Here is a 23,423-nt window from a genome sequence, read left to right as displayed (position 1 = left end):
GGATATGGAATGCACTGTGGTTTGCTTGTTTGCTGTGGTCAAAAGCTTGATGCATGTAAGTCTACATGTCATAATAACAAGGAACGATGCTTCTATCCACAGCTCTAGACCTTTAGTTCCAACCACGAAACTTTGCAATGCTGTTTGCGATTGATCATTGGAACGATGGTTTTGGGAAACACTTCAATCGTTGAACTATGTTGGAACGACGGAACTTGCGACCATAGTTGGCTAACGATGCTTTTGGGAAACGCACTCCAGGTTAGGTTCACAGAGTAAGCTACTATGGTTACTGACTCGGAGTATAAGTTACCTCTCTTTTAGAAACGGGCTCGGGTTACCCTGCTTTCTCATGTTTGACATACCTCGCATTCTGAAACGGAAAACGCCGAGTTTCTCTCATTTCAGGGTTAATATACTCAGAGTTTTCACTAAACCTCCTTTCTGAAACGGGTCCCTTGCTCAGCCAACCAGCCAATTTTCTGTAGAACATATAATTTCTTTCAAGGTGACTTAGAGAAAGTGAATACATCCAACATCTGCTTTGATAAATAAATAAATCAAACAAGATATCAATTATTGATTCACTCTTTCATTTATTAATTGTAAAGAACTGATGAGGTTTCAAAACACAGTATCCTGTTGTTATCCACTGTCCGCAGTGTCAGTTTTTTACAGGAATCTTTGTAGTAATCTCTTTTCAGTTTTATGTTACCACACATTCAGTGACATTACAATAAGAGTCTCTGTATCACAGATCATGCAGTGTTTATAGGTTAGACACATAAGTGCACACAGAGAGAGAAAAGGCATAGGGTGATCCACATACACACAAAAAAAACACTCACACTTAATATGCACACTATCAACTGCACATAAAATACATAGATCAGCTTAAGTCCTCCGCCTAAAATGTTTTTAAAATCAAACTTAACTGACAGAACTGAACTTTTTGAACTTAAACCTGTGCACATTTAATACCAAAAAATGCATTCAGAAAAATATGTACAAAGGGTTTTTCCCAAACGGCCACTTATTCTGGCAATGTTTTGTTAACGTTAAACCAAGAGATGAAGTGTATTGGTATGTTTTACTGTTTCAGGAATAAATGATCTATCCACTTAGAAGAATGGTTAGCTTACAGATGCATTACAAAAACACAAGCAGAGAGGAATGTCAATACAGGTAAACATTACAGAAAAAAACACTCATTCTCTATACCTGTAAGTTCTTAAGAGACAAAAGATTTGTTTTATGTTAAAGCCAATGGAAATACAGTCCTGTGTTCATTGGAACACATAATCCCATGTAATAAAGTATGCCCCCGTCTTCTTCTCATCATCTCTTTCTAAACAAATCAGCACCTAATATGTCAGTACTTAAGACATTTAACTCAAATGTGGAAATCAATATTTTTAAAAGCAAGTCTTGAAAATGAGCATAAACACCCAAGCATCACACAACTCAGGCAATCTATAGACACATACAGTATATTGCAGACCTCACGACTGACCTGTTGGACGACGTGCCACAATTAAAAACTCTGTCCTCATCACGTGACAGGGTTACATTTGGCACACAGCATATTTTTTATAGATTAGGCTGCACATGTAAAGCAACCCTAAAACTGCATACAACAATACCTCATTATTAACCAGCATTCAAAGGAGGCACAAAATACAGACGGCAACAACTTTCTGTAGGTACAGCTGCTGTCCTCCAGTAAAGAACCGGTTATTGCACAAGGAAAACAAACGTTTACAAATGGACCTGGCTCAGCTATTCGCCGCAATATTTTACTTGTTGACGAAACTGATTAAAAGCCTATGACTGTTATATATTCAATAATCATCAGCAAAGAGCTGCCTGTCCGGTGTAAGATTAACTTCAACTATACAACGTGCAAACGAAGATATAATACCATTGAAAAATACTGTCACTATATTCCCCACTGAATCACACACGTTACTTTTTTAACTCTACTGGAATTCTAACCATGATTTTGTGCTGATGCATTTCAAATCACGGGACAGAACTGAGATGTTTCATTGATCACCCTCCTCACTGGTCGTTTGCAGGGGATTGTCTATCCTAAACAGCATGTGTTTGTCTGATTGGTAGTGTGGTTTTCTCGCAACCAGGGTGCATTACAGGTGTGCAAAGAGCCGCCTGATCACGACCAGGACATAAAAACAATATCACAAATCAAACTGCCACACAGAATGAAGGAAGACTGCTCTCTCCTCACCAAACCTTGGAGTAACTGAGAAGGGGGTGTGTGTATGTATGTTTAATAGGGGATAAGGCTGATCTCCAGCCTGGCCTTTGGAGGGTGCCGCACGAACACCTCACTCACGGCTTCCAAAGAGCTGAAGGAAAAAGAGGAATATGTAGATGACGTCCATGTAGAGGCAGATGGCTCCGAACACGTGCTCCTCTGGATTCAGAGAGTACCGCCTGTTCCCAATCAACAGCTGCATGTCAAACGCCAAAAACTAAAGAGAGAAAAAATCAGATCTCCTTCTAAGAACATAAACATGTCAATCTACCACAATCCACTTTAGTTTTGTTGTGTGCTCTTGTCATTACAAATACTAACCAGGGTGAACACCAGAGCACCAAATCCGGCATAAGCAGTGTGCAGCCAAGGTATCTGAAAAGGCGGCAGATTTTGGAGTTAGTCAGAGCATAACAGTAACAGCTTTAAAGTAATGATCCCAAGTCTACATAAATAATATCTATTCGAGGTTTGCAAGCAGCTTACATATCCGAACGGAGCTGTGAAGAAAAGCAGAAGGCCAGTTATCATTAGCACCATCATGAGGGAGAAGAGTAATCCATGACAGGTGGTGAAGTCAACCTAGATGACACAACACAACGCTAGTGTAAACAGACTACAGGCGTCACATCTGGAAGAAGCGGTTTATTAACCACAAAGTGAGCTCACCCTGGACTGAAAACAGAAGAGCGTGATGGCCAGACACACCAGGGCTGTGATGCCCACACACATCATCACCACTTTGGTATTATGATAGCTGAAAATAGAAAGAGTGCGAGTTATAGATTGATGAAAGGGCTTAAAGGGGTTGTTCACCCAAAAATAAAAAATTCTGTCATTGTTTACTAACCCTCGTAATTTCAAAACTGTATGACTTCCGTAGAACATAAAAGACGATATTTTGAAGAATGATGGTAACCGAACAACAGCGGCAACCATTGACTTGCATTGGTTTTGTGTCTATACATTAGAAGTGAATGGGTTAGCAACATTCTACAAAATATCCTCTTTTGTGTTCTGCAAAAGAAAGAAAGGTTTAAAATGACAAGAGGGTGAGTAAATGATAACAGAAATTTCTTTTTTGGTTTAACTATCCATTTAAAGAATATACAGTATATGGTTAATTGCGCAATTATCAAATCAGATATAATTTACAGCTATAAATATATTCCTCAATGTTATTACCTGATTGTTTTTATCGGCCCTAATCTTTTGTTCCAAATTGAGGTCCGTGTATTTTTTCTGCATAAATGTGAGTAAAACATCTTACCTCGCAAGCATGCCTGCCATATAGGACATTGCCAAAGTCTGCAAATAAGGACAGACTATTCAACCTGTTCGTTTTATTAGATATAAAACACACACTTAAGATGAATAAAACATTATAAACAAGTAAAAGCTGGCTGTTAAAAAAACAACTACTAAGGAAGTATTACTTACAAAAATGCCAAGGAGACACATGTTGGTAGGGTATCTTCGCCTGTACATAGGAGACACACACATTCAGACATGCAAAATAACACTACACCCTTTTATTTTGTATTTTAAAACACTAGACTACACTTATTTGGTGTTTGTTCTTTGATTTGATCAATGAATCACACTCAAATTACGAGTCTAGGGAGGCAGAGAGAGAGAGTTTGTAACCTCTATGAGTCTTAAGGCAAAATTTTAAACAGGTGCTGAATTTTTTACGATATTACCACACGTGTAAACACAATATAGATAATCATAGTTTTTAATATCACAGTTACTGTCAATACCGATATACTGTGACACCCATAATATGGACCCCTATGGACGCTGTAAGACCGACTTTAATATCTGGTTACCGTGCATTTGTGCTGCATACAAGCATCAGGTAGGTTCCCATGAAAGTCATGCTGTTCAAAAAAATGCAGTGTCATTAACAGATTAAGAGACATATCTGACCAGAAGCGGTCATAAATTATTTGAAGTACTGTAGCATAGACATCACTTACTATGAGGTTAGATAAAACACCCGATTGTACTGGACAAACTTCCGGACTGGCTCACTGCGGAATTTAAGACAGTACTACAGTAATGAATGACAGTACTACAGTAATGAATGACAGTACGGGAACTAAAGAATAAATGGCCTAAAGCATAAATCCTAAGGTGGAATGAAAGTCTATTGTCATCTGTTGTGATGTAGCCTATGTATTACCTACCAAAATGTGAAGAGTGACACCACACCAAATGTGACCATCAGCTGAACCATGAGGATACAGAAGACCTAAAAAACAGAAATACATTTTGACATGTTTATTTGGCTATGGTACATGTGGGCAACTCCACGTAAACGTCAACCTTAAGATGAGCAAGTGAAGTCAGGCAAGTGAAATGTCACATGCATAACGTGATGCATCAAAAGAAGTGTTTCAAAACTTATATCAGTATATGAACAATGCTTGAATGGCAGATTTTTGAGAGAGCAAACACATAACAAAAAACAGCAACGCATTCTCACCTTTCTGATGAACATGCGGCGGATATTCTTGTCCTCCCAGTTGCTCCCATTCAAGCCATCAAAGCTACTGCTGGAGCTGGGATCAGAGAAGGGCGAGGACATGTCCGCAGCGTAAGGATTTGAATACCCCGGACCTCGAAGAGTACACACACAGAGAGAACAACAACTAAATCGTGACTGCAGACTCATAACACAGTATTCACTGCACTTAAAAGAATATATACAAACTGCAATATAATGTGACTTACTGGGGCCAGGATGCACGTAAGCCCAGTTGGGATGCATGGGCAGGGATAGAGGCGGCATTGGGGGCGGCTGACTGGCATAATTTAGGTTTCCAGTTCCGTGTTCTTTATCGCCTGCCGTGGCTTCGGCATAGCTGGGTGGTGCAGCTGGCAAACTCATGGTCTACTGTAAAAGTAAAACATTAAAACGGTCAGATAAACAGTCTGACACATTATTATGGATGACAGGCACAGCTGGAGTTGTGCTTAGAGTACACTGATGTATTGACAAACACTAATGAAACGCATTGTTTTGGGTTTGAATGTAAAATACTGTGAAGTGTTGTGAAGTAGTATATAGCGAACATCACTTTAGCCGCGCATGTTGATCTGTCTAACTGACTGGAGAGCTGTCAAATGCACAGAACATGAACATTGTGTTACGATGACCTATACACGTATTACACTATTACACTGAAGTAAAACTGTCACAATTGAATCAGCATCATTCATACAGGAGTAATATACTTGCTGACAGCGCTTAGCTTAGCTAGCTCGTCGATGATACTTTCAAAGCGCATTCTATCGGGTATTTATTCACATAAGAAGCGTTATTAAAATTCACATAAAAACTTGACGAATGAAACACTTAGATACCAATCTCTGATACAATTTACCTTTCTGTAACCGTAACGGATAAAAGCCAATCGCGTTTTCAAGTAAAAACAATCAATTCAACCGTGTCCTGACGTACATCCGGTGTTTCCGGAAATGACGACGCCGTGTCAAAAATTAAACAAAATTTAATTACTCTACCTTTCTGTAACATTAATCATATATAACAACCAATGTGCTTAGGTATTTAAGGCATCACGTAAAGTAGTAGTTTAATTCAACAATCTTCGCTTTTCTTCTCCAGAAATAAGCATTTGAACCTTGAAACTAAGCAGCTTTTTTAAACGTAAAAACGCAGAACGTTTTGTGTGAAAGTTAGGTTTAGGGAATACAATGTTTGTACAGTAATAAAAGTAATTATTTTAATTGAAATCTCACATGTAAATCAGATAAATATGTTTGAGATCATTAAAAAAACAGTAGAACATTTACCCATAGGCAAAAAAGCGTTATATGATACATAGTTTATATCATTGTCAACTTTGGACCCCGATGTTTTCTAGTGGATGGGCACAAAAAAAAAAATCACCAAAACTATCTTTTGTGTTTGATGGAAGAAAGTCACATACAAGTTAAGAACATGAATAAATGATTAATAAATTAAAGAAAATACTTAATTTATTTTTGGGTCAACTATCCTTTTAACAGAATAGACACTGAACCATATATTCCACGTGCTGAAAAAAGCTAACGTTGACGGCAAAGAAAAATGCATATACCTTGTCAATGTACCCTTTTAATCAGACATCATTGCAAATACAGCTTTAAACAATATTTGATTAAATAAAATTCATCAAGAGTCCTTGATGTTCACTTTCATATTTTATCCTCTGTCCAACATATGCCCTATCTCAAAACAGGGTTCTAATAAAAAATGAAGTGCTTAACCGTGATTTGAATAGGTTCCTCAAAGATAAGTCCAAATACTGTAATGCATATTAACATATAATGAAAACAAGACCGCTACCTCCACTGGTAACCCCGATAACTGAGACAAGTGTAAAAGATGACACTTTGAAAGGTGGTGCATTGACTGCAGTCTAAGTAGCATGCTTGTATTTACTTGTACACCGATATTCTGCCTAGCGGGGGTGTTGGAACTGCCCTTTTATCAGACTATATCAGATATTAATCATGCATCTGTTTGTCAATTTTAGATTTCAGATGTTCCTTGTAGGCTAGAATGTCCCGTTTCCACTTAGTGATGGTCTGGTTTTCACAAACCCAGATCTCCTGAGCCACCTAAAATAAACACAAACCAGTCAGTCATGAATAAAACAAACACACATGGCCAACAGCATTCCTTTGACGAGCAACCATTTTACATGGATTCAGGAAATTAAGGAACATAAAAAAAATATGATTTTCCTTAATGTTCACAGTACCTGCTGAATAAGCCTAAAGTCGTGGCTGACCAGCATCATTCCCCCCTCAAAGTCATTGATGGCCTCAGCCAGAGCGTCAATGGTTTCAATGTCAAGGTGATTGGTCGGCTCATCAAGAAAGAGCATGTGCGGATTTTGCCAGGCCAGCCAGGCAAAGCAGACTCGGCACTTCTGCCCATCAGACAGATTCCTAATGGGGCTCACCTGGTATAAGAAAACAAGCCCGCATAATATTGTACTTAAGTCTTTTAGTTGAATCCATTTTAAGGCATGCAATGAAGAACAACAGGATTTCCAAAGCTAAACACTGCACACCTGCTGTTTGCCAGTGAGCCCATAACGGCCAATGATCTTTCTCATTTCCTCTTTCTCCTTAATCTCAGGGTAACACTTCATCATGTACTCCAGAGGTGAAAGGTCAAGCTCCAATTGCTCTGTCAGGTGCTATGGGAAAAAAACAAATTAGAAATATTAAAGAAATAGTTCACAAAACACGTTATAATATGGTCACCCTCATTCCATTGTGTGCCACATCAAATCTCATTGTTTCTCATGCCCCGTCTTATGGATTTTGTAATAACTAATGAAGAGACATGAGATAACCAATAATATTCAATACACCGCCCTTTTTAAACTCATAATGCAGGATTAACACTTTCGGGTGTTACTTGTATGTTAAGTTACTTTGGAAAATTACAATTATAGGCAAAAAACCTGCAAACCCAGATAAAATATTATTTATGCAGCAAGGCCAACACACCTGATGATATCTGCCAATCTTCACATGGGAGTGTTTTCTAATCATACCATCCGAAGGCAGGAGCTGAAAGAGAAGATAATTCCTTAAATGATGTAAACAATGGCAAAACACTAGATTTCACATAATACGTGAACTAGAAAACTTCAATTGCCAAGTGTCGTTTATGCAGAGCTAAAGCGCATTACCTCTCCAGTAAGAAGCTTGAGCAAAGTAGACTTCCCAGCCCCATTGGGCCCCACAAGGGCCACCCGTGTATCCAAGTCAATTCCAAATTCCAGGTTCTTATAAATAAATGGCTATTGAAAACAAGAGGAGAAAATAACATGAAAATGAACAGCTGAAAGCAACCAGTATGTTGAAGTCACTTTAGTCAAATAATGCACCCCAAAATGCCTGGAATGATAAACTTGATAAGTTCATAAACATTTAAAAAGCAAAATGGGTTGCGTTGATGGATCAGCTAAACGCTTCGGTCTAGTTTTTGTCAACGCTCTATCCGTACTGAGAACAAACTGCTTGACGGAAGAGCTACAATTCGGCCTTTTGTTAACATCATGTCATCAGCAGCAACCCACAATAAACATTCTGTGTTCACAGGCATTGTGCTAAAAATAAAAACTGAAAACAAAAAAAGAGACATGAACATCTGACTCAAGACTCAACAATTCAGCAAAGGATGCATGAAAGAGGTACAGGAGTGAAGATCGTTCATACCGTTTCTTCTGAATATCTGAAGCTGACATTCTGAACCATAATGACAGGAGGGGGGATCTTCCCACAGGGATGAAAATAAAATGACAGGGTCTGAAAGAAATACAATTAAGGCAAGGTTTGAGTTGGTTCTAAATATCAAGCATTGAATAATCTATTGCATTCTTCCTTACTTTGTCATTCACAACACGCTCGGTCAGACCTGAGGCGACCATCTTCTGTAGAGTCTTCTCTTTGCTCTGGGCCTGTCTGGCCAGCTTAGCAGAGCCATGACCAAACCGAGCAATGTAGTTCTGAGGATGAACAAGCCAAGGTTACATGACCACATGACGTCACTTGGTGAGAAATTTGGACGATTTCCACTTAGAAAGAATATTGTGTAATGTAGGGGTGACCCAGAATCGTCAAAGATTCGATGCTTCAATAGGAGGAGCCGGATTCGACTACCAATCTCAGTCGAATCTTCGCAGAGGTGTTATGCAATGGGGATCATGTCATTTTGATTATATGGGCAGTGGCGTAGCAGACAGGTACGCACTGCTCCGCCAAAAATATTATTTATGAAGTAAAGAAAAGGGACATTTTTAGGGTTGGTACCGAAACCGCCCGCGCATATGAGCGAGAGGTCTGGCTATGACCCAGCGCAGGGTCACGTCTCTCGGCATCTTCTGTGCTGTGAGACCGGTAAAGAGAAGCAGCACGCACCCGCAGATGACTCGCAAATTAATGTGTATACCGTTTCCAAACATTTGTCACTTACTGAATGTTTGAGCATTTAAATATGAATTAACACCTTCTCTTTAAATGCACGTAGTCCTTTACTTAGACTGAACTTTGCACTCCATGACAAAAAGAATAGTGAAATAACCATAATCACCGCATATAGCAAGCACGGCGCAGACTTTTGGAACGTGTCATTCGCTGCACTGAAAGCAAGCGTGCTCGTCAGGAGGACGGAGAAAGAGTGCGCAGGAAAAAAAGGTGAAAGGGACTTATTGACTGTTTAAATGGTAAGATGCTTTATTGCATTCCTCCTTTACATACGGTAAATGAAGTAACTTTATTTGTAGTGCATTGGTAAGGAACGTGCTGTATTTCCGTTTGTAAAAAATAATTCATTATTATCGAGTCGTTTTAAAAATAGTTTTGAGGCGAGATCTGGTCTAGTATTATATGGCACAGCATTGTTACGTGGTGTTTAAGGAAAATGTCCATTAATTTTACTATTTGTGGCTTGTGTTTTGAAAATGATATTCCCCTGCATTTCAGACATTTTGCCCAAACACATTTATTTTCCACATTTTGACTTGATTCTAGCTTATTACGTTTCATTTCTTATTTTAATTATTATAAAGGTATGTTCTGTTCCAAGCAAATTCTGTAAATTAATGTGTGATTTTTTTGGTGCATCAATGTGCACTTTGCGCTGTACCCTGGTGTCATCCCCACATGCAATCTCGAGCGCACACACACTAATATAGTATACTATACTTCGACTATAGGCAAGACGCGACAATTCTGACTCGACTATGTAAATCCTTAGTCGGGGACACCCCTAGTGAAATGCTTGGAAAATACTTGCCTTCATATGAGTGATCTGGTCCTGCTCCCAATTAAACCGTTTCATCTGGTTCTCTTCCAATTCTTCTCTGGTTTTAACATATTGGTCATAATTACCCTTCATAAGAAAAGGTTTACAAAATTAAAACTCAAATTTGTGGTCAAAGACAACATCACAAAAAGCACAGCGTAACAGTAAAAGTATCGGTGTCCTTACTGTGTAATATTTCAGTTTGCGTTGGTGCAGGTTAATAATGTTGGTACAAACGCCATTGAGGAAGTCCTGAGAGTGGGATATCAAAACCAGGATTCTTTTGAACCTAAGAAAATGAAAAGAAACAGTTGAAAGCAACCAATACGTTAAAGTCACTTTAGTAAAACGATCCATCCCAAAATACCTGGAATTAAATAAACTGGACAAGTGCATAAACATTTAAAAAGCAAAATGGGTTGTGTTGATGGATCAGCTAAACGCTTCGGTCTAGTTTTTGTCAACGCTCTATCCGTACTGAGAACAAACTGCTTGACGGAAGAGCTACAATTCGGCCTTTTGTTAACATCATGTCATCAGCAGCAACCCACAATAAACATTCTGTGTTCACAGGCATTGTGCTAAAAATAAAACTTACTCTCTGAGTTCCTCCTCCAGCCACACACAAGCATCCAAGTCCAGGTGGTTAGTTGGCTCTTCCAATAGCAACATGAACGGCTTCAGAAACAGTGCACTGATAAACAAACAAAACAAGTGATGAAACGCTAACGTCTTAAAAATTAACCAACGCAAAAAATACACTGACACTAAGTTAGAGGGATCAGAAAAACGCTTCAGACAGTTTTTGTCACAGCACAGTTAGCACAAGGCAACTGCGCTTCATTCGGCCTTTTGTTACATCATCTCCCAGCATCTAAAAAAAAAAGCTGCAAAATGTCCACGTACCGAGCGAGAGCGACACGCATCCTCCAGCCACCGCTGAAGTCTTTGAGTTTCTTATGCTGCATGGTGGTCGTGAAGCCCAGACCGTTGAGGATCCGCGAGGCCCTCATCTGAGCTTTATCAGCATCCAGCTCCTCCAAACGCTCATACAGCTCCATCAGCTTCTCACATTCGGCTAAAAAGAGAGTGGATGCAAACTAAGAAAAACGTACAGCTCATACATCACAACACTAATTAAAAATGTGTATGTTTTGTGTGCCTTAGCCCAGAGATTCCTTAAAAACTGCACAGAATTAAGGAGCCTTATCCAGCTAAGATGCTTCATGTACCACGCCTAGGAAAGGAAGCTGTTACAGAAGCAGTTCCTATGAAAACGTGGAAAGTTTCAAGTAGACCTGACAAGTACATTTCTATTATTTCTTTTTCATTCCAGACCTGAAGATCACGAACAAATTTGGAACATACTGGAAAATGTTGTACATACTGGTTAACTATGAAATTTCGTTGTATAGAAAATAACTGCATAAATATAAATGTATTATTACAAAAAAGAAATTGCCATCAACATGAAACTCACAATCTTCATGAGCGAGTCTCTCAGCCTCTCTCTCCAGCTTAATCCTCTCCTCATCGACCTCCATCACACACTGCAGGGCAGTCTTTTCACTGGGTGCCATCTCACGGGTAAGGTGGTAAATATCAATGTGGTCTGGAATGGGCACCTCTCTGTGGCCAATCGCTGACAACAGCATGGATTTTCCTGCACAAAAATTAAAGTTTGTTTTAAGTCCGCATCAACCAATAGAAAATCCTGCCATACAGCATGACCCTGGCACAACCATAAATCAAATCATCAATACAGCCATCTAAAAGGTCATTACCAGTTCCATTGAGCCCGATAAGACCATAGCGACGACCAGAGTTGAGCTCCAAACTAGTGTCCATGAGCAGCTCCTGTCCGTGAAACGTGAGAGACAAACTGTTGATGTGCACATCGGTGCTGTTGGGATGAGATGCCAGCACACCGGTCACTGCTCGTGCCTCCACTTTCTTCAGCTCAAACTCATCCAACTCCTTTGTCAAACCGGAAATCCCTGTAAATAAGAAAAAAGAAGAACTCGGTGAGATTATTTCAAGTATCAAACAATAGATCAAGACTGACTTGTTGAATATCTCACCATTGACATCAGCTGCTCCATTCTGCTGAACTTCAGGGTTCCCCCCATCCCCATCAACTTCATCTGCTTTCTTTGTGGTGGGCTTTTGTTGACGGGCTTTGGCTGCTTCTTTCTTCTTTGCTGCCTTCTTTTTCGCTAGATCTGACGGCATTTCTGAACTGATCCCAGGAACACCGCACTTCCGAAAATCTAAAAGAAACGCAAGTAGATTTGCGTTAGGCAGGTAAACACTCATTCTATAATATAGTGAAAACATAGTTTACAGGACAGTTAGTTCGACGATCGTGTGTACTTGTGTACAACTAAGAAGTGCATGCAATTTCTACAAACAAGTGCCAGATCTGTCTATATAAAGTACGTTTATTGGCCTGGGTTGAGATGCATCTATCTTTAGGCAGCAGAGGGCAGTGGAACGGCTGCTCCGGCTCACGTGGAGTTCTGTACTTTTCCTTGACGCATTTAAGAATAACAGCAATGATGGCGGTGGTACAAAAACATCCTTCGACAATTTCTTAAACAATATCGCGATTAGAGAAATACATGACAGACTGATTCTTTAGTTGTAAAGTACAGGGGATACTGCTGCTATCAAGTGAATAATTCATGTCGGTGTTTGAGGCCCGACCGATGTGGCGATTTACCAATGCTAACTCTAACCATCCATACCACACTAATGGGTCGTAGATCACAAGTAAATCTTGTTATATAACCGTGTCTTACAGACGAACAGGTATTGAGTAAACGCATTAAAAAAATCTGTCTGCTTAACGAGGAATAAAGTAGTTAACGTTAAGCAGGCGCGAGGTTCATTGTGTTCCCACGAGCTAGCTCACAAGCTAACGACCGGCAAAACTGGACTCCATCAAAAAGATGTCCGGAAAACATGACTAAACGTGTAACTGAAGACAACACGTTTTATAGACATCGATATTTAAGGAATATTAAAAAGTAAAGTAAACCACAAAATTTGTGAGATTAGATCGTTGTCTTACTTAGTTTCTCTTCCTGGTGATGGATGAAGCGCTAGCAGCGGAGAAGCAAGCTCATGGCTGGCGCTACAAGCGGCACTAAGCGCGTGTCGCCAATACCGGCTCCCCAGCCAATCAGATGGCGAGACGCAATGACGCTCCGCCTATTTATCTGCATGTGGAGTGTTGAACGGTTTTCTCATCAGGAGAAAATTATTTCTCGTTTTACTCACTGGTATGTCCAAGCTAACATACATCTGACATCGACTACGCAGTAAGTGTGACATACAGCGTATTTTTTTTTAGAATTTCTCTAGCAAACACACCTTCATTTCCAGCTTTATAAAATACTTAAAAACAGAATGAGCAATTGAGTACCACAGAGATGACGTATAGAGGGTATGCATGGACGTCACTTTCCCACGTGAACATGTCGGGACACGCCCTGGGACACGCTCCCCTGGGTGGCAAAACACCGGCAAAATGGCTGAGGAGAAAAGGAGAAACAAAGAAACCAGAACTAAAACACGCAATTATTTGCTGAACTTACAAGCAGCTGGACTCGACGGTGATCCTTATGGCTTCACTAGACTTGCAAAGGAATCAGGTGTTCCTGGACACTGAAATGTTGCGCGGAACTGTGTTTCCTGATATTGTAAGCAGTCACAATATGCACAATAATGCTGAGTGTTTTGCCACCCACGGGGGTGTTCACGTGGTAAAATGACGACACGTCCATACCCTCTTATTTATTTAGTTTTATGGGTTTTTTGAATGTTTTTTGGTAAATCGCCTGATTTAAGGTCTGTAGCTAACATAACCTCTAAATATTTCCACGTTTTAATCTATGACATAAAACACAACAGTTATAACGGCTTGCGATTTTTTTAAAACCTTTGTTGTGTGTTTAAAAAGGCGGTTGCTAACATGTTGCTAAAACCGACTACTTCCTTTGGCGGGGACGTCAGACGTGATCGCTCTATAAATTTCACAAATAATGCAATATGGACACAAATGTCTAAAATCATTGTTGGGGATTCATGCACAGAGTAATTACTTGCCAGGGAACAAATTTTAACAACGGAGGATTGGTAGTGGTGACGTAAGCTTTCCTGTGGCTCAGTGGTTAGAGTATGGCAATGGCAACACAAAAATGATGTGTGTGGCAGCCATGGACGACTTTATGGCTTATCATTTGACAACGATCTTGTAAAATTGATCAGGTGTGATCAGGAAAACTGTAAAATATCGAATAACTTACATAGTTACAAACTAGCCTTTTGTAAAAATTCTTGCTTTTTTGATAGCGCTCTCGTGAACGCGCCCCATACACTGAGGAGAATATAACGATTAAAGTTGTTTTTTTTTATTTGTTTTTAGCACATAAAGCATTCTTGTCGCTTCAAAAAATTTTTACTGAGCCACTATGCGCGGATGGACCAATTTAATGATGTCTTTAGTACTTTTCTGGACCTTGGCAAAAACTGACACCATGGTTTCAATCAGGAGGCCTAGAAAGCTCTCGGATCTTTATTTGTGCTCCGAAGACGCCAGAAGTTCTCTAAACATGTTTAACGTCATGTGGGTGAGTAAAAAATCACACAAAGTTGATTTTTGGAGGAACCCTTTAAGGACTTATACGGATGACTGGTGCAGCCCTACCCAGTTAACAAGTTCTTGCACTAAATTTCACTCTCTCTCTCTCTCTCTCTCTCTCTGGGCCTATATTTTTTCAGAATATCAACTCTGTTGTGAGTTAACATCTCAGATCAACCACGAGGCAGATGCAGAGATGAACAGGAAGAACAGCAGGCAGAAGACAAAGTGATGATAGAATACAATGAGCAGAGTTAATTAAATAATCTTAGTCGAATTTCAGTGCTCAGTTTAACTTCGTCTAACTAGAAGCATATTCAACATAGACTGGAAAATTACTGCGTCACAACATTGTCTCTCATGACGTTTACCTTGAGAATAAGACCACTGAAAGTCATATCTGCAAGACAATACATATACAGCATCCAACATAAGATTAAACAACAGTGATCAAATGAAAATGGATATAATATAACTGGTAAATAGAATTTAATAATTTCTCAGAAAACACACACACACACACACACACACACAGTTGCTTTAAATAAACTCAGATCCCTATATCAAACATGTCTGATGAAATAAAAAAAACACACCGGACTAGAATTGACACATGCAAAAATGATGATTTAAGATGAAACTGGAGTGATCTCTTCATCTTTCCACAGTCGTAAATCAACTAAATATTTTATTGTTTATTTTACTTTTAATTGCTGTCATGTCTTTTTGGCCAGCAGGTTCTTCAAGAATCTTTAAGTAATGGCCTCCATTTTCCTCCACCGTCTTCTCGATTCTCTAGAAGTTTTCGCACCTGTGTCTGGTCTCCTTTTCTCTTCATGTGATGCTGTGGTCATTTACATGTGTGAGGCAGAGACTCTTCTTCCACTTCATCTTCCTCTGTTGAGTCTATAACACTCACAAAGAAGCATTAAAAGGATTCTTAGAAATCTTTCAAGTTTTCACAGAATTACGTGATGACACATCTTGACTTGTTTCTCAGTTTTTCAACTTGCTTTCGTAGCTCCTCTATTTTTTCTCCTTTCTGTTGTTTTAAGTGTTCATATAGTTTTTCCAGTAATTCCTGTTGTTTTTGACGTTCTTCCAGTATTTGTTTGAGCTCTTGAACATGTTGCTCATTTTTCTCTCTGAACTCATTTAATTCTTCTGCTTGTTTTCTGGCTTCATCTTCATGTTTCTTCTTCATCTCTTTTATTCTCAGCTCATGTTCCTGCTTTATTTCTTGTCTCTCTTTCTCTTCTCTTACTTTTCTCTCTCTCTCCTGGGTTTCTCTTCTCTTGATCTCTTTTTCTTGCTGTCTTTTAAGGTCATCAATCATTTTCTCCCATCTCTTTGTCTCTTCTTCTCTTCTCTCATCATATTCTCGACTTTTTGTCTCCCACATCACTTTTCTCTCGCGTTCCAGCTGCTCATAACATTTGATTATGTCATTTTTCTTCTCTTCATACTCTCTCTCTTTCTCTTCTTTCTCTTGTCTCTGTTTCTGTCTCTCGTCTTCTCTCTGTTGTCTCTCTTCTTCTCTCTCTTTCTCAAATGTCCATCTCATGTTCTCCAGTTCTTCTTGTTTTTCCCTCAGTTGCTCCTCATGACTATCTTTTCTCTTTCTCTCATCTTCCTCTCGTTCTCTCATCTGTTGTTTAATTTTCTCCTCCCATTCTCTCTGTTGTCGTTTAATTTCTTCTTGAATGTCTCTTCTGTCGTTTTCAGCTTCACTTATTTTTCTGGTCCATTCTTCACTTTCTTTCTCTTCTTGTTCACGCCTCTTTTTCTCCTCGGATTCTCTCTTTTTAATCTCTTCCTCTTGTTTCTTTTGTAACTGTGTGATGAGACTTTCTTTATATTTCATTTCTTCAACATCATGTCTGAATTTCTCTTCTCTCTTTCTATACTCCTCTTCTCTCTCTCTCTGCTGTTTTTCATACAGTGATCTCTGATGTTCAATCTCTTTCTTCATCTCTTCTATCTTCTGATGATATTCAGCTTTTTGTTGTTTTTCTTCCTCGAATTGTTTCTGCTTTTCTTTCTCTCGTTTCAGCCGTTCTGATTTCTCTTTCTCCTCAAACTCTTTTCTCAGAGTTTCCTTATGTTCCCTAAACTTTCTTTCCATTTTCATTCTTTCCTCGTCTGTTCTTCTTTTCTCTTCGTTTAGTCTCTTCTTCATGTTTTCCATTTCAATTTCATGTTTGGCTTTTAATTCCTCATTTTGAGCCTGAATTTCTTTCTCTTTCTCCTTCAGTATTTTCTCCATATTTTTTTTAATGCTGATCTCTGCTTCTTCAAACATGCTGTTCGTAAAATATCGACCCTGGTTAGTTGTTTTCATCTCTTCTATGATGTTTAACAGTCGATTCACTTGAGTTCTGTCTCCTGTTTCATTGTTATTAAATGCCAGGAATCTGTTTCCACAGTCCCGCAGCAGCTTTTGGAGGTCGTTATTGTTACTTCTATTCACAAAATGCTCTATGGATTCATTACGAAGTTTATCTCCATTAGTAAACAAAACGATGCTGAACTGTGCAACTTTAGGACCAAAGAATGTTCTTATTAGATCTACAGTGTCTGACTCCTCCCGAGTGAATCTTCCAACACATAACACAATGATGAAGACATGAGGTCCAGGTGCTGACAGCGACACACATTTCACTATTTCCTCCAGTATTTTTTCATTTGTCATTGTTGTGTCAAACACTCCTGGAGTATCAACAATAGCAACTGATCGACCATCAATCTCACCAACTCTCTTCTCACAAACAGTCGTCACCGAGTCTGAACTCGCAAGGCTTTCAAACTTATCCTCTCCCAGAATTGTGTTTCCTGTTGCACTTTTTCCATTTCCTGTCTTCCCAATCAACACGATTCTCAAATGCCTCAGATCCTCCTGTTTATCTTCAACACCTGAAAGTCAAGTTAAGAATTCACACATTAAAGTTCCTAATACACATGTCTGTTTCTGTAATTAAAAAGACAGTTTATCCAAAATGAGGAATTATTCATCCTCAATAGTGCCAAATCTGTATACATTTCTTTGTTCTGTTGAACACAAATAAAGATATTTAAAAGAATGTTAGCAACTGAGATTTCTGGGATTGTCTAATATGTTAGTCAGAGGTGCCACAGAACTGTTTGTTTTCTTAAATTCTTCAAAACATATTCTTTTGAACAAAAAAATATACAGTTCATTTCTTTCACTATGGTAGATAATGGTCCCCCAGAAATCTCAGTTGCTAACATTCATCCAAATATCTTTGTGTTCAACAGAACAAAGAAATTTATACAGATTTGAAACAACTTGAGGGTGATTAAATGAAGACCCACAAACGACCTTTTGAGTCGATTTTACTCGGAGGACAGGCTCAAACACTTCATTATGTAAGGTCTTTATACACCTCTGAACACATAGTTCTGTATAATATATTGCATTTCTGTCAATAGATCCTCCTTAATTTCACACACTGCACCTTTAACATTACTACTGCATTACATCGAAGTCATTATTTCAAAATAATACTCACCATATGAGCTGACCTTTAGCTGCAACTCTTTAATTTTACTCTTCAATTCACACAGTTCGTCTTTATATTTCTCCTCAGTTTCATGTCTCGCTCTCTTCTCTTGAGATCTCACATACATCTGAAGTGAATACGGTTCAGACTTCATGTTATTTATATAATCCAGCAGCTCTACTGATGTTGGTTTAAATTCTTCATGTTCTTTAAACCCCATCACTCTGTATCGTCCTCCACAAAGACTGATGAATCTCTGACATTCAGCATATGATTCTACAAAATTTGTCACATTTCTGTCAACATCGACATCAGTCGTGAAAATCATCATGAAGTGTTCACTGGAGTAAAATGTCTTCTGGATCTTCTCCATTTCTCCTTTGTCTTCATTAGACAATGGACCGACAGGAACAATGATGAGAAACACATGGACTCCAGGATAACAGAGAGACAAACAGTTGAACGTTTCATGTATCATCTCCTCATCTGAGAGTCGAGTGAGAGCAGGCAGCTCCACAACAGAAATGTGATGTCCATGTACTTTCTCTTCTTTCTTCACACACACGGAGGAACTGATTACTTTCTGACTTAAAGGTTTTTTCGCTTTTCCTCGTAAAAGTTTGGATAGGGTGACCTTCAGTGTCGCATCAGTTCCACACAACACCAAATTCAGCTTTGATTTTACAGCTACTGATGCTGAAAAACATATTTTAAGTATGACAAAGCATTATTATATAAATAAAGTTGTAGTGTAGACATTCATAAGAACACAATCTTAAATACTTACAATAAGAACTTTGAACATTTCCTTCATCTCTTCCCTTTCTATGGCTCTCTGTAAGTTTTCCATCATCTTTGTGAGAAGAATCTTTCTCTTGTGATCTTACCATCGGCTCTGGATCAACAGATGTTCCTGATACCTTACTTTCAAGATATTCATCAGGTTCTTTCTTCAGTATCCCATCTACCCTTGTTAACATCTCAGAGAGCCATGCTGGTCGTTCTTCATCAAACTGAAGATGTCCTCCTCCGCACTCTTCTTTTAAATCAGTAATCCATTCATTCTTTACCACAGATGTACTCATGTAGCTTTGTGTTTCTTCATCAGTAGTCAGCACTATTGTGCGATTTATCGCCTGATCGCTGAATTCTTTCAACACACTCTTGACTCTGTGTTTGTCCTCTTCACTGAAGTCATGATGCTGCAGTATGAGAAGGATGACATGAGGTCCTGGAGTAAACATACTGATACACTCTTTCACTCCTTCTGTGATCTGAGAGTACAAGAGGTTGGGATGGAGCAAATGAGGACAGTTGATGAGCGTCATGCCTTTTCCTCTGACTCTCTCATTGTGATGATCGTATGGAAGAGATTCACTCTCAAACGCTGATCTCCCGAACATGACGTTTCCCACTCGACTGTTTGCTGACACATCTTTACCCAGCAGAACAATCCTCACTGCAAGCACACATTTAATATTTACTAGGGATGTATTTTATCTGTATCGTGTGATCGCAACAGCAAAATTATCTCAATATTATCGTGGTCACATGACTGTATGAAACGATAGGTCTTCCAGGCCTAACATAGAGAATGTTTGAAAAATAATAGATGTTACCTTTGTCAAGGTCCATCTGGTGCAGTTGTCTTATTTATCAAAGAGATTTTTAGGTCATTTGACCCATCTCATACTATAACTCATACCTCTAAGCAACAGTTATGATTAGAGGGTAAAGAAAAGAGGATGCTTATAGCACGTTTCCAAGTCATCATTCGCCATTTAAAATATTGCAAAAAATATCGTAATGCCGATTCTATACCGAGGTATTATAGTAGAGTGAGATTTTGATATTGTTACATCCCTAATATTTACACATCATTACACATACACACATCGTTGTCTGCGATGACTATTATAAAATCGTTTTTTGTTTGGGCATCACTACATATATATTGCTTTATATTTACATAAATATTTTATATGAATATAACTTTTTAGAATCATATTCAGCATATGTGACGTCACATTTTAGGAAGTTTGTAAAATTGACGTACAAGTGGGAGGTAGGAATAGACTGTTTCTGCGCCCTGCAAAACACAGAAACACAAACTGTTAGTGAAAGAAGATAACTTGTGCATGAGCTTCAGCTACAGCTACAAAACGATAAACTTATTTAAAAATGACTTATCTAATTTAAACATAAAAGCAACATGACAAACTCCAAAAACAGCTCGGACGCTAAAAAGACACAAGACAGTGCAGGTTAAGCACACGCACATGAATACATCATCTCTCTTTCTTGTTATCAAATGAGTAGGGTTGGGAATCGAAAATCAATTCCAATTTGGAATCGGAATTGAAAGGCTAGGAATCGGATCGGAATCGAAATGAATAGGAATCGGATACTTGAAATTAAAATTTGAATTCCTCTTATCAATTCCTGTGTGCATATTTTCAGAAAAGTACATGCGTTGCATGATCTGCTGATATCTCAATAAAAGCCCTTATGAAAATTATCGATATTTTTTTACTATAGTAAGCGTAGTTTAGCTATAGAATTTGTATTAAAGCACAGGAATCACAAATTAACCATAGTTGCATTATAGTAACTGCAGTTTAACCATGATGTAGTTCAACTATACAAATTGTAATAAATCAGAAAAGGTGTGTTTCTATGTGTAAATATACACAAAACTCTGCTCATAAATATATATATTTTGCAAACAAGTCTATACGCAGGCTAAATGACCATACAGGTTGATATCTAAATGTTTTACTTCAACTGTGGAATCGAAACTGGGAATCGATAAGAATCGAAATCGATAAGCAGAATCAGAATTGGAATCGGAATCGATAAAATTGAAACGATTCCCAACCCTACAAATGAGCAAATATCAGAGAGTATGCTGAAAAAACAGTACAACTCACTTAAATATCAGTGTTTTAACATAAAGAAAACAGCTTGTAAACAATATATCTAGCATACTGACAGTAAACAATGAGCCCTTTTCACAACCCTTACGAAAAATTACCATGGTTTTACTACAGTTAAAACAAAAAAATCATGGTTACTGTAGTAAAACAAGGTTATCACAAAATAACCATGATTTGAAAACCACGTTTTTGTACAAACCATAGTAAACGATGGTTACTGTAGTAAAATCATTGTTTTGCCCCAAGTAATCAATACGCCAAAAAACCATGGTTACTACACTTGTACCACAAAAAAAACATGGTTCATTTTCGTAAGGGTCTTCTTTCTTCGTTCACACATCGCCACTTACTGGAATTTGCCGGTAATGTTACTACTTCTATTACTGGAAAATTTGAAGTACCATTTTACCGTAAAGGTCCTGTTCACACATGATCTGTTAACTGCAATTTTCTTGCAATTTACCAGTAAAGACTGTATGTGTGAAAGGGACTAATGTGTCTAACATACTGTAACGAAAGTAGTTTCCGTCTTTTTTCCGTATCGGGACGTACTGTATACCCGAGTGAAACGACTTCTGAAATGAGAAAAAATGTAGGGCGGGATTTGATTTCGTCCACCGAGAACTGATTGGATCGTTAAAAATTGAAAGATTTGAATGCCAGTTTGCAATCAGTCAGTCATTGCAGCCCCGCCCTCGCGCCATTCCTCATGACCTGGGGCATGTTTAAACTCAAACCGGTGCGCAACGTTTTGCTACGGTTTCCGGGTTGAACGACATGTTTCCTGGAAACGGTTTGCAATGGTGTGCAACGGGGTTTGAGAAAGTTTTCTCTTGTTTGGTGGGTGTGTCAAGAATTTCAGCCCAATCAGCAGCAACGTGTATAACTCACGGGGTATTAAAGACACAGCTCGCACAATGGGAAGTAAAGTTGTTTACAAATGTGTCTGCTGCAGCTCGGTATACGCAACAATTGAAGATATTAGAATACATGTATTTTACAGTATTAAACACGCATTTATACCGATTTCATCAGGCTCCGAAAATTCTTCAAAAAGAACTCATAGAATGGCCTTCTCAGCTGCCATAGTTCAACTCTTTCGTCATCACAACAGGGACAACAGGAAGTCGTTTCGAGAGGCGGAGGAGGTTAACGTTTTTGATTAAAGACCACAAGTGCAAATGTTTTTTTAATAATAATGATGTGCACGGATAAATAGTTTATAATAAATACTTCATTCACTGTGTAAAACAATTAAAACTAAAACATTTTTAATTTCATGCCGACTTTAAAAACCCGCGAAATAAGGTCGCATTTTGAGGCTGCCTCTGAAGCAGCCTTCGAATCGGGTCAACGTTCCCAGCCTTCAGTCGCGCTGATGTGACGCAATCGGTCTTAAAATGCAGCCTTCATAGGACGCAGCCCCCCGAATTGGGACACAAGAGGAAAAATACGTGGTTACATAGGCTTTTCATTATAGTTTTACTCTTATCTTATTGAAAACTTATTATTATATAATCATATGATATAACAATAGAGCGGTCTTCTATGCATTTGTCAATCCGTTTGAGATCAGAAACGTTTAGTGTAGCCTTCTGCCTACTAGGCTATATTTTCATGTGTATCTAAATACATAAATTGTAAACGTGGAATTGAAAAGTGAAATTTGAGTCTCCGCGCGCACCTCGAAATCTGAACACAAAAGTTGGCAGGCAGCCCTGTGAATGCATTTCTTAAAATAATAATGATGTGTCATAAGAGAATATGAAACTTGCAGATACCATTAAGAAATAACAGATCTGAAATTCAAAAGAGAAAAGACAAGGTATGTGATTATCTACTATGATTGTGATACTTACGTGGCTTATTCAAGGTTGAAATGTTTTGTGTTGAATCTGAAAAAGACAACGGAAAATAAATTACCGAGTCTTATTATTGATAAAGAAATAGTGTCTTTAGCTGTAGTAAACACCGAGTATTACATGCACGCACTTTTCAACACGTATAACTTCACGGAAATACAATAAAATTATTAAGCGACACGATCAGTTGCCTTTAGTATTAGATTCTGATCAATGAAGAAAGTTTTAACACACTACACATATCTGGTGAAGTCGATCTTACCCAAACTCTGCGCCATTTCGATCAAGTCTGCTGTCCTGAAAACTGAAACCTGTGACTCACCTGCGCCACCTCGTGGACGTTT

The 23,423-nt window shown here is 38.6% G+C and overlaps 3 protein-coding genes and 2 non-coding genes across 7 annotated transcripts; all 5 read right to left on the bottom strand.

Annotated features, from left to right (window-relative positions):
• Positions 1–564: 564 nt before the first annotated feature.
• faim2a (Fas apoptotic inhibitory molecule 2a) lies at positions 565–5,775 on the bottom strand. The gene is made up of 12 exons (XM_057333993.1): positions 5,671–5,775; positions 5,018–5,180; positions 4,770–4,903; positions 4,471–4,535; positions 4,261–4,314; positions 4,111–4,161; positions 3,719–3,758; positions 3,549–3,586; positions 2,948–3,035; positions 2,765–2,860; positions 2,600–2,653; positions 565–2,495 (listed from the first exon to the last, which is right to left on the bottom strand). Exons 2-12 carry the CDS (start codon positions 5,172–5,174, stop codon positions 2,349–2,351), a joined length of 924 nt encoding a protein of 307 aa, XP_057189976.1. The 5' UTR covers positions 5,175–5,180; positions 5,671–5,775; the 3' UTR covers positions 565–2,348.
• A 611-nt stretch (positions 5,776–6,386) lies between these two features.
• abcf2a (ATP-binding cassette, sub-family F (GCN20), member 2a) lies at positions 6,387–13,314 on the bottom strand. Its single transcript, XM_057334031.1, has 15 exons — positions 13,189–13,314; positions 12,197–12,385; positions 11,900–12,112; positions 11,596–11,778; positions 11,022–11,193; positions 10,714–10,809; positions 10,302–10,404; positions 10,107–10,202; positions 8,698–8,817; positions 8,528–8,617; positions 7,999–8,109; positions 7,814–7,876; positions 7,369–7,497; positions 7,054–7,257; positions 6,387–6,910 (listed from the first exon to the last, which is right to left on the bottom strand). Exons 2-15 carry the CDS (start codon positions 12,345–12,347, stop codon positions 6,797–6,799), a joined length of 1,845 nt encoding a protein of 614 aa, XP_057190014.1. The 5' UTR covers positions 12,348–12,385; positions 13,189–13,314; the 3' UTR covers positions 6,387–6,796.
• On the bottom strand, positions 8,261–8,378 carry LOC130555180 (small nucleolar RNA SNORD89). Its single transcript, XR_008963093.1, has one exon. It is a non-coding gene; the product is annotated as a small nucleolar RNA SNORD89 (small nucleolar RNA).
• On the bottom strand, positions 10,539–10,656 carry LOC130555179 (small nucleolar RNA SNORD89). The gene has a single exon (XR_008963092.1). It is a non-coding gene; the product is annotated as a small nucleolar RNA SNORD89 (small nucleolar RNA).
• A 1,974-nt stretch (positions 13,315–15,288) lies between the features above and the next one.
• Positions 15,289–23,365, bottom strand: LOC130554555 (GTPase IMAP family member 8-like). 3 transcript variants are annotated; one of them, XM_057334290.1, is made up of 6 exons: positions 23,342–23,365; positions 23,077–23,112; positions 20,338–20,370; positions 19,069–19,740; positions 18,291–18,977; positions 15,289–17,673 (listed from the first exon to the last, which is right to left on the bottom strand). In XM_057334290.1, the coding sequence occupies exons 1-6, from the start codon at positions 23,355–23,357 to the stop codon at positions 15,728–15,730; spliced, it is 3,390 nt and encodes a 1,129-aa protein (XP_057190273.1). In that variant the 5' UTR covers positions 23,358–23,365; the 3' UTR covers positions 15,289–15,727. The 3 variants fall into 3 exon arrangements, with proteins under 3 accessions (XP_057190273.1, XP_057190274.1, XP_057190275.1); XM_057334291.1 differs by lacking the exon at positions 23,342–23,365 and adding an exon at positions 23,210–23,291; XM_057334292.1 differs by lacking the exon at positions 23,342–23,365 and adding an exon at positions 23,210–23,288 and having other exon boundaries at positions 19,069–19,483.
• Positions 23,366–23,423: the final 58 nt, after the last annotated feature.

The sequence above is a fragment of the Triplophysa rosa genome, linkage group LG5 (assembly GCF_024868665.1).
Source record: "Triplophysa rosa linkage group LG5, Trosa_1v2, whole genome shotgun sequence".
Lineage (NCBI taxonomy): Eukaryota > Metazoa > Chordata > Actinopteri > Cypriniformes > Nemacheilidae > Triplophysa > Triplophysa rosa.
Note: the sequence above shows the minus strand (reverse complement) of the source record. Positions and strands in the feature narration are given on the sequence as shown.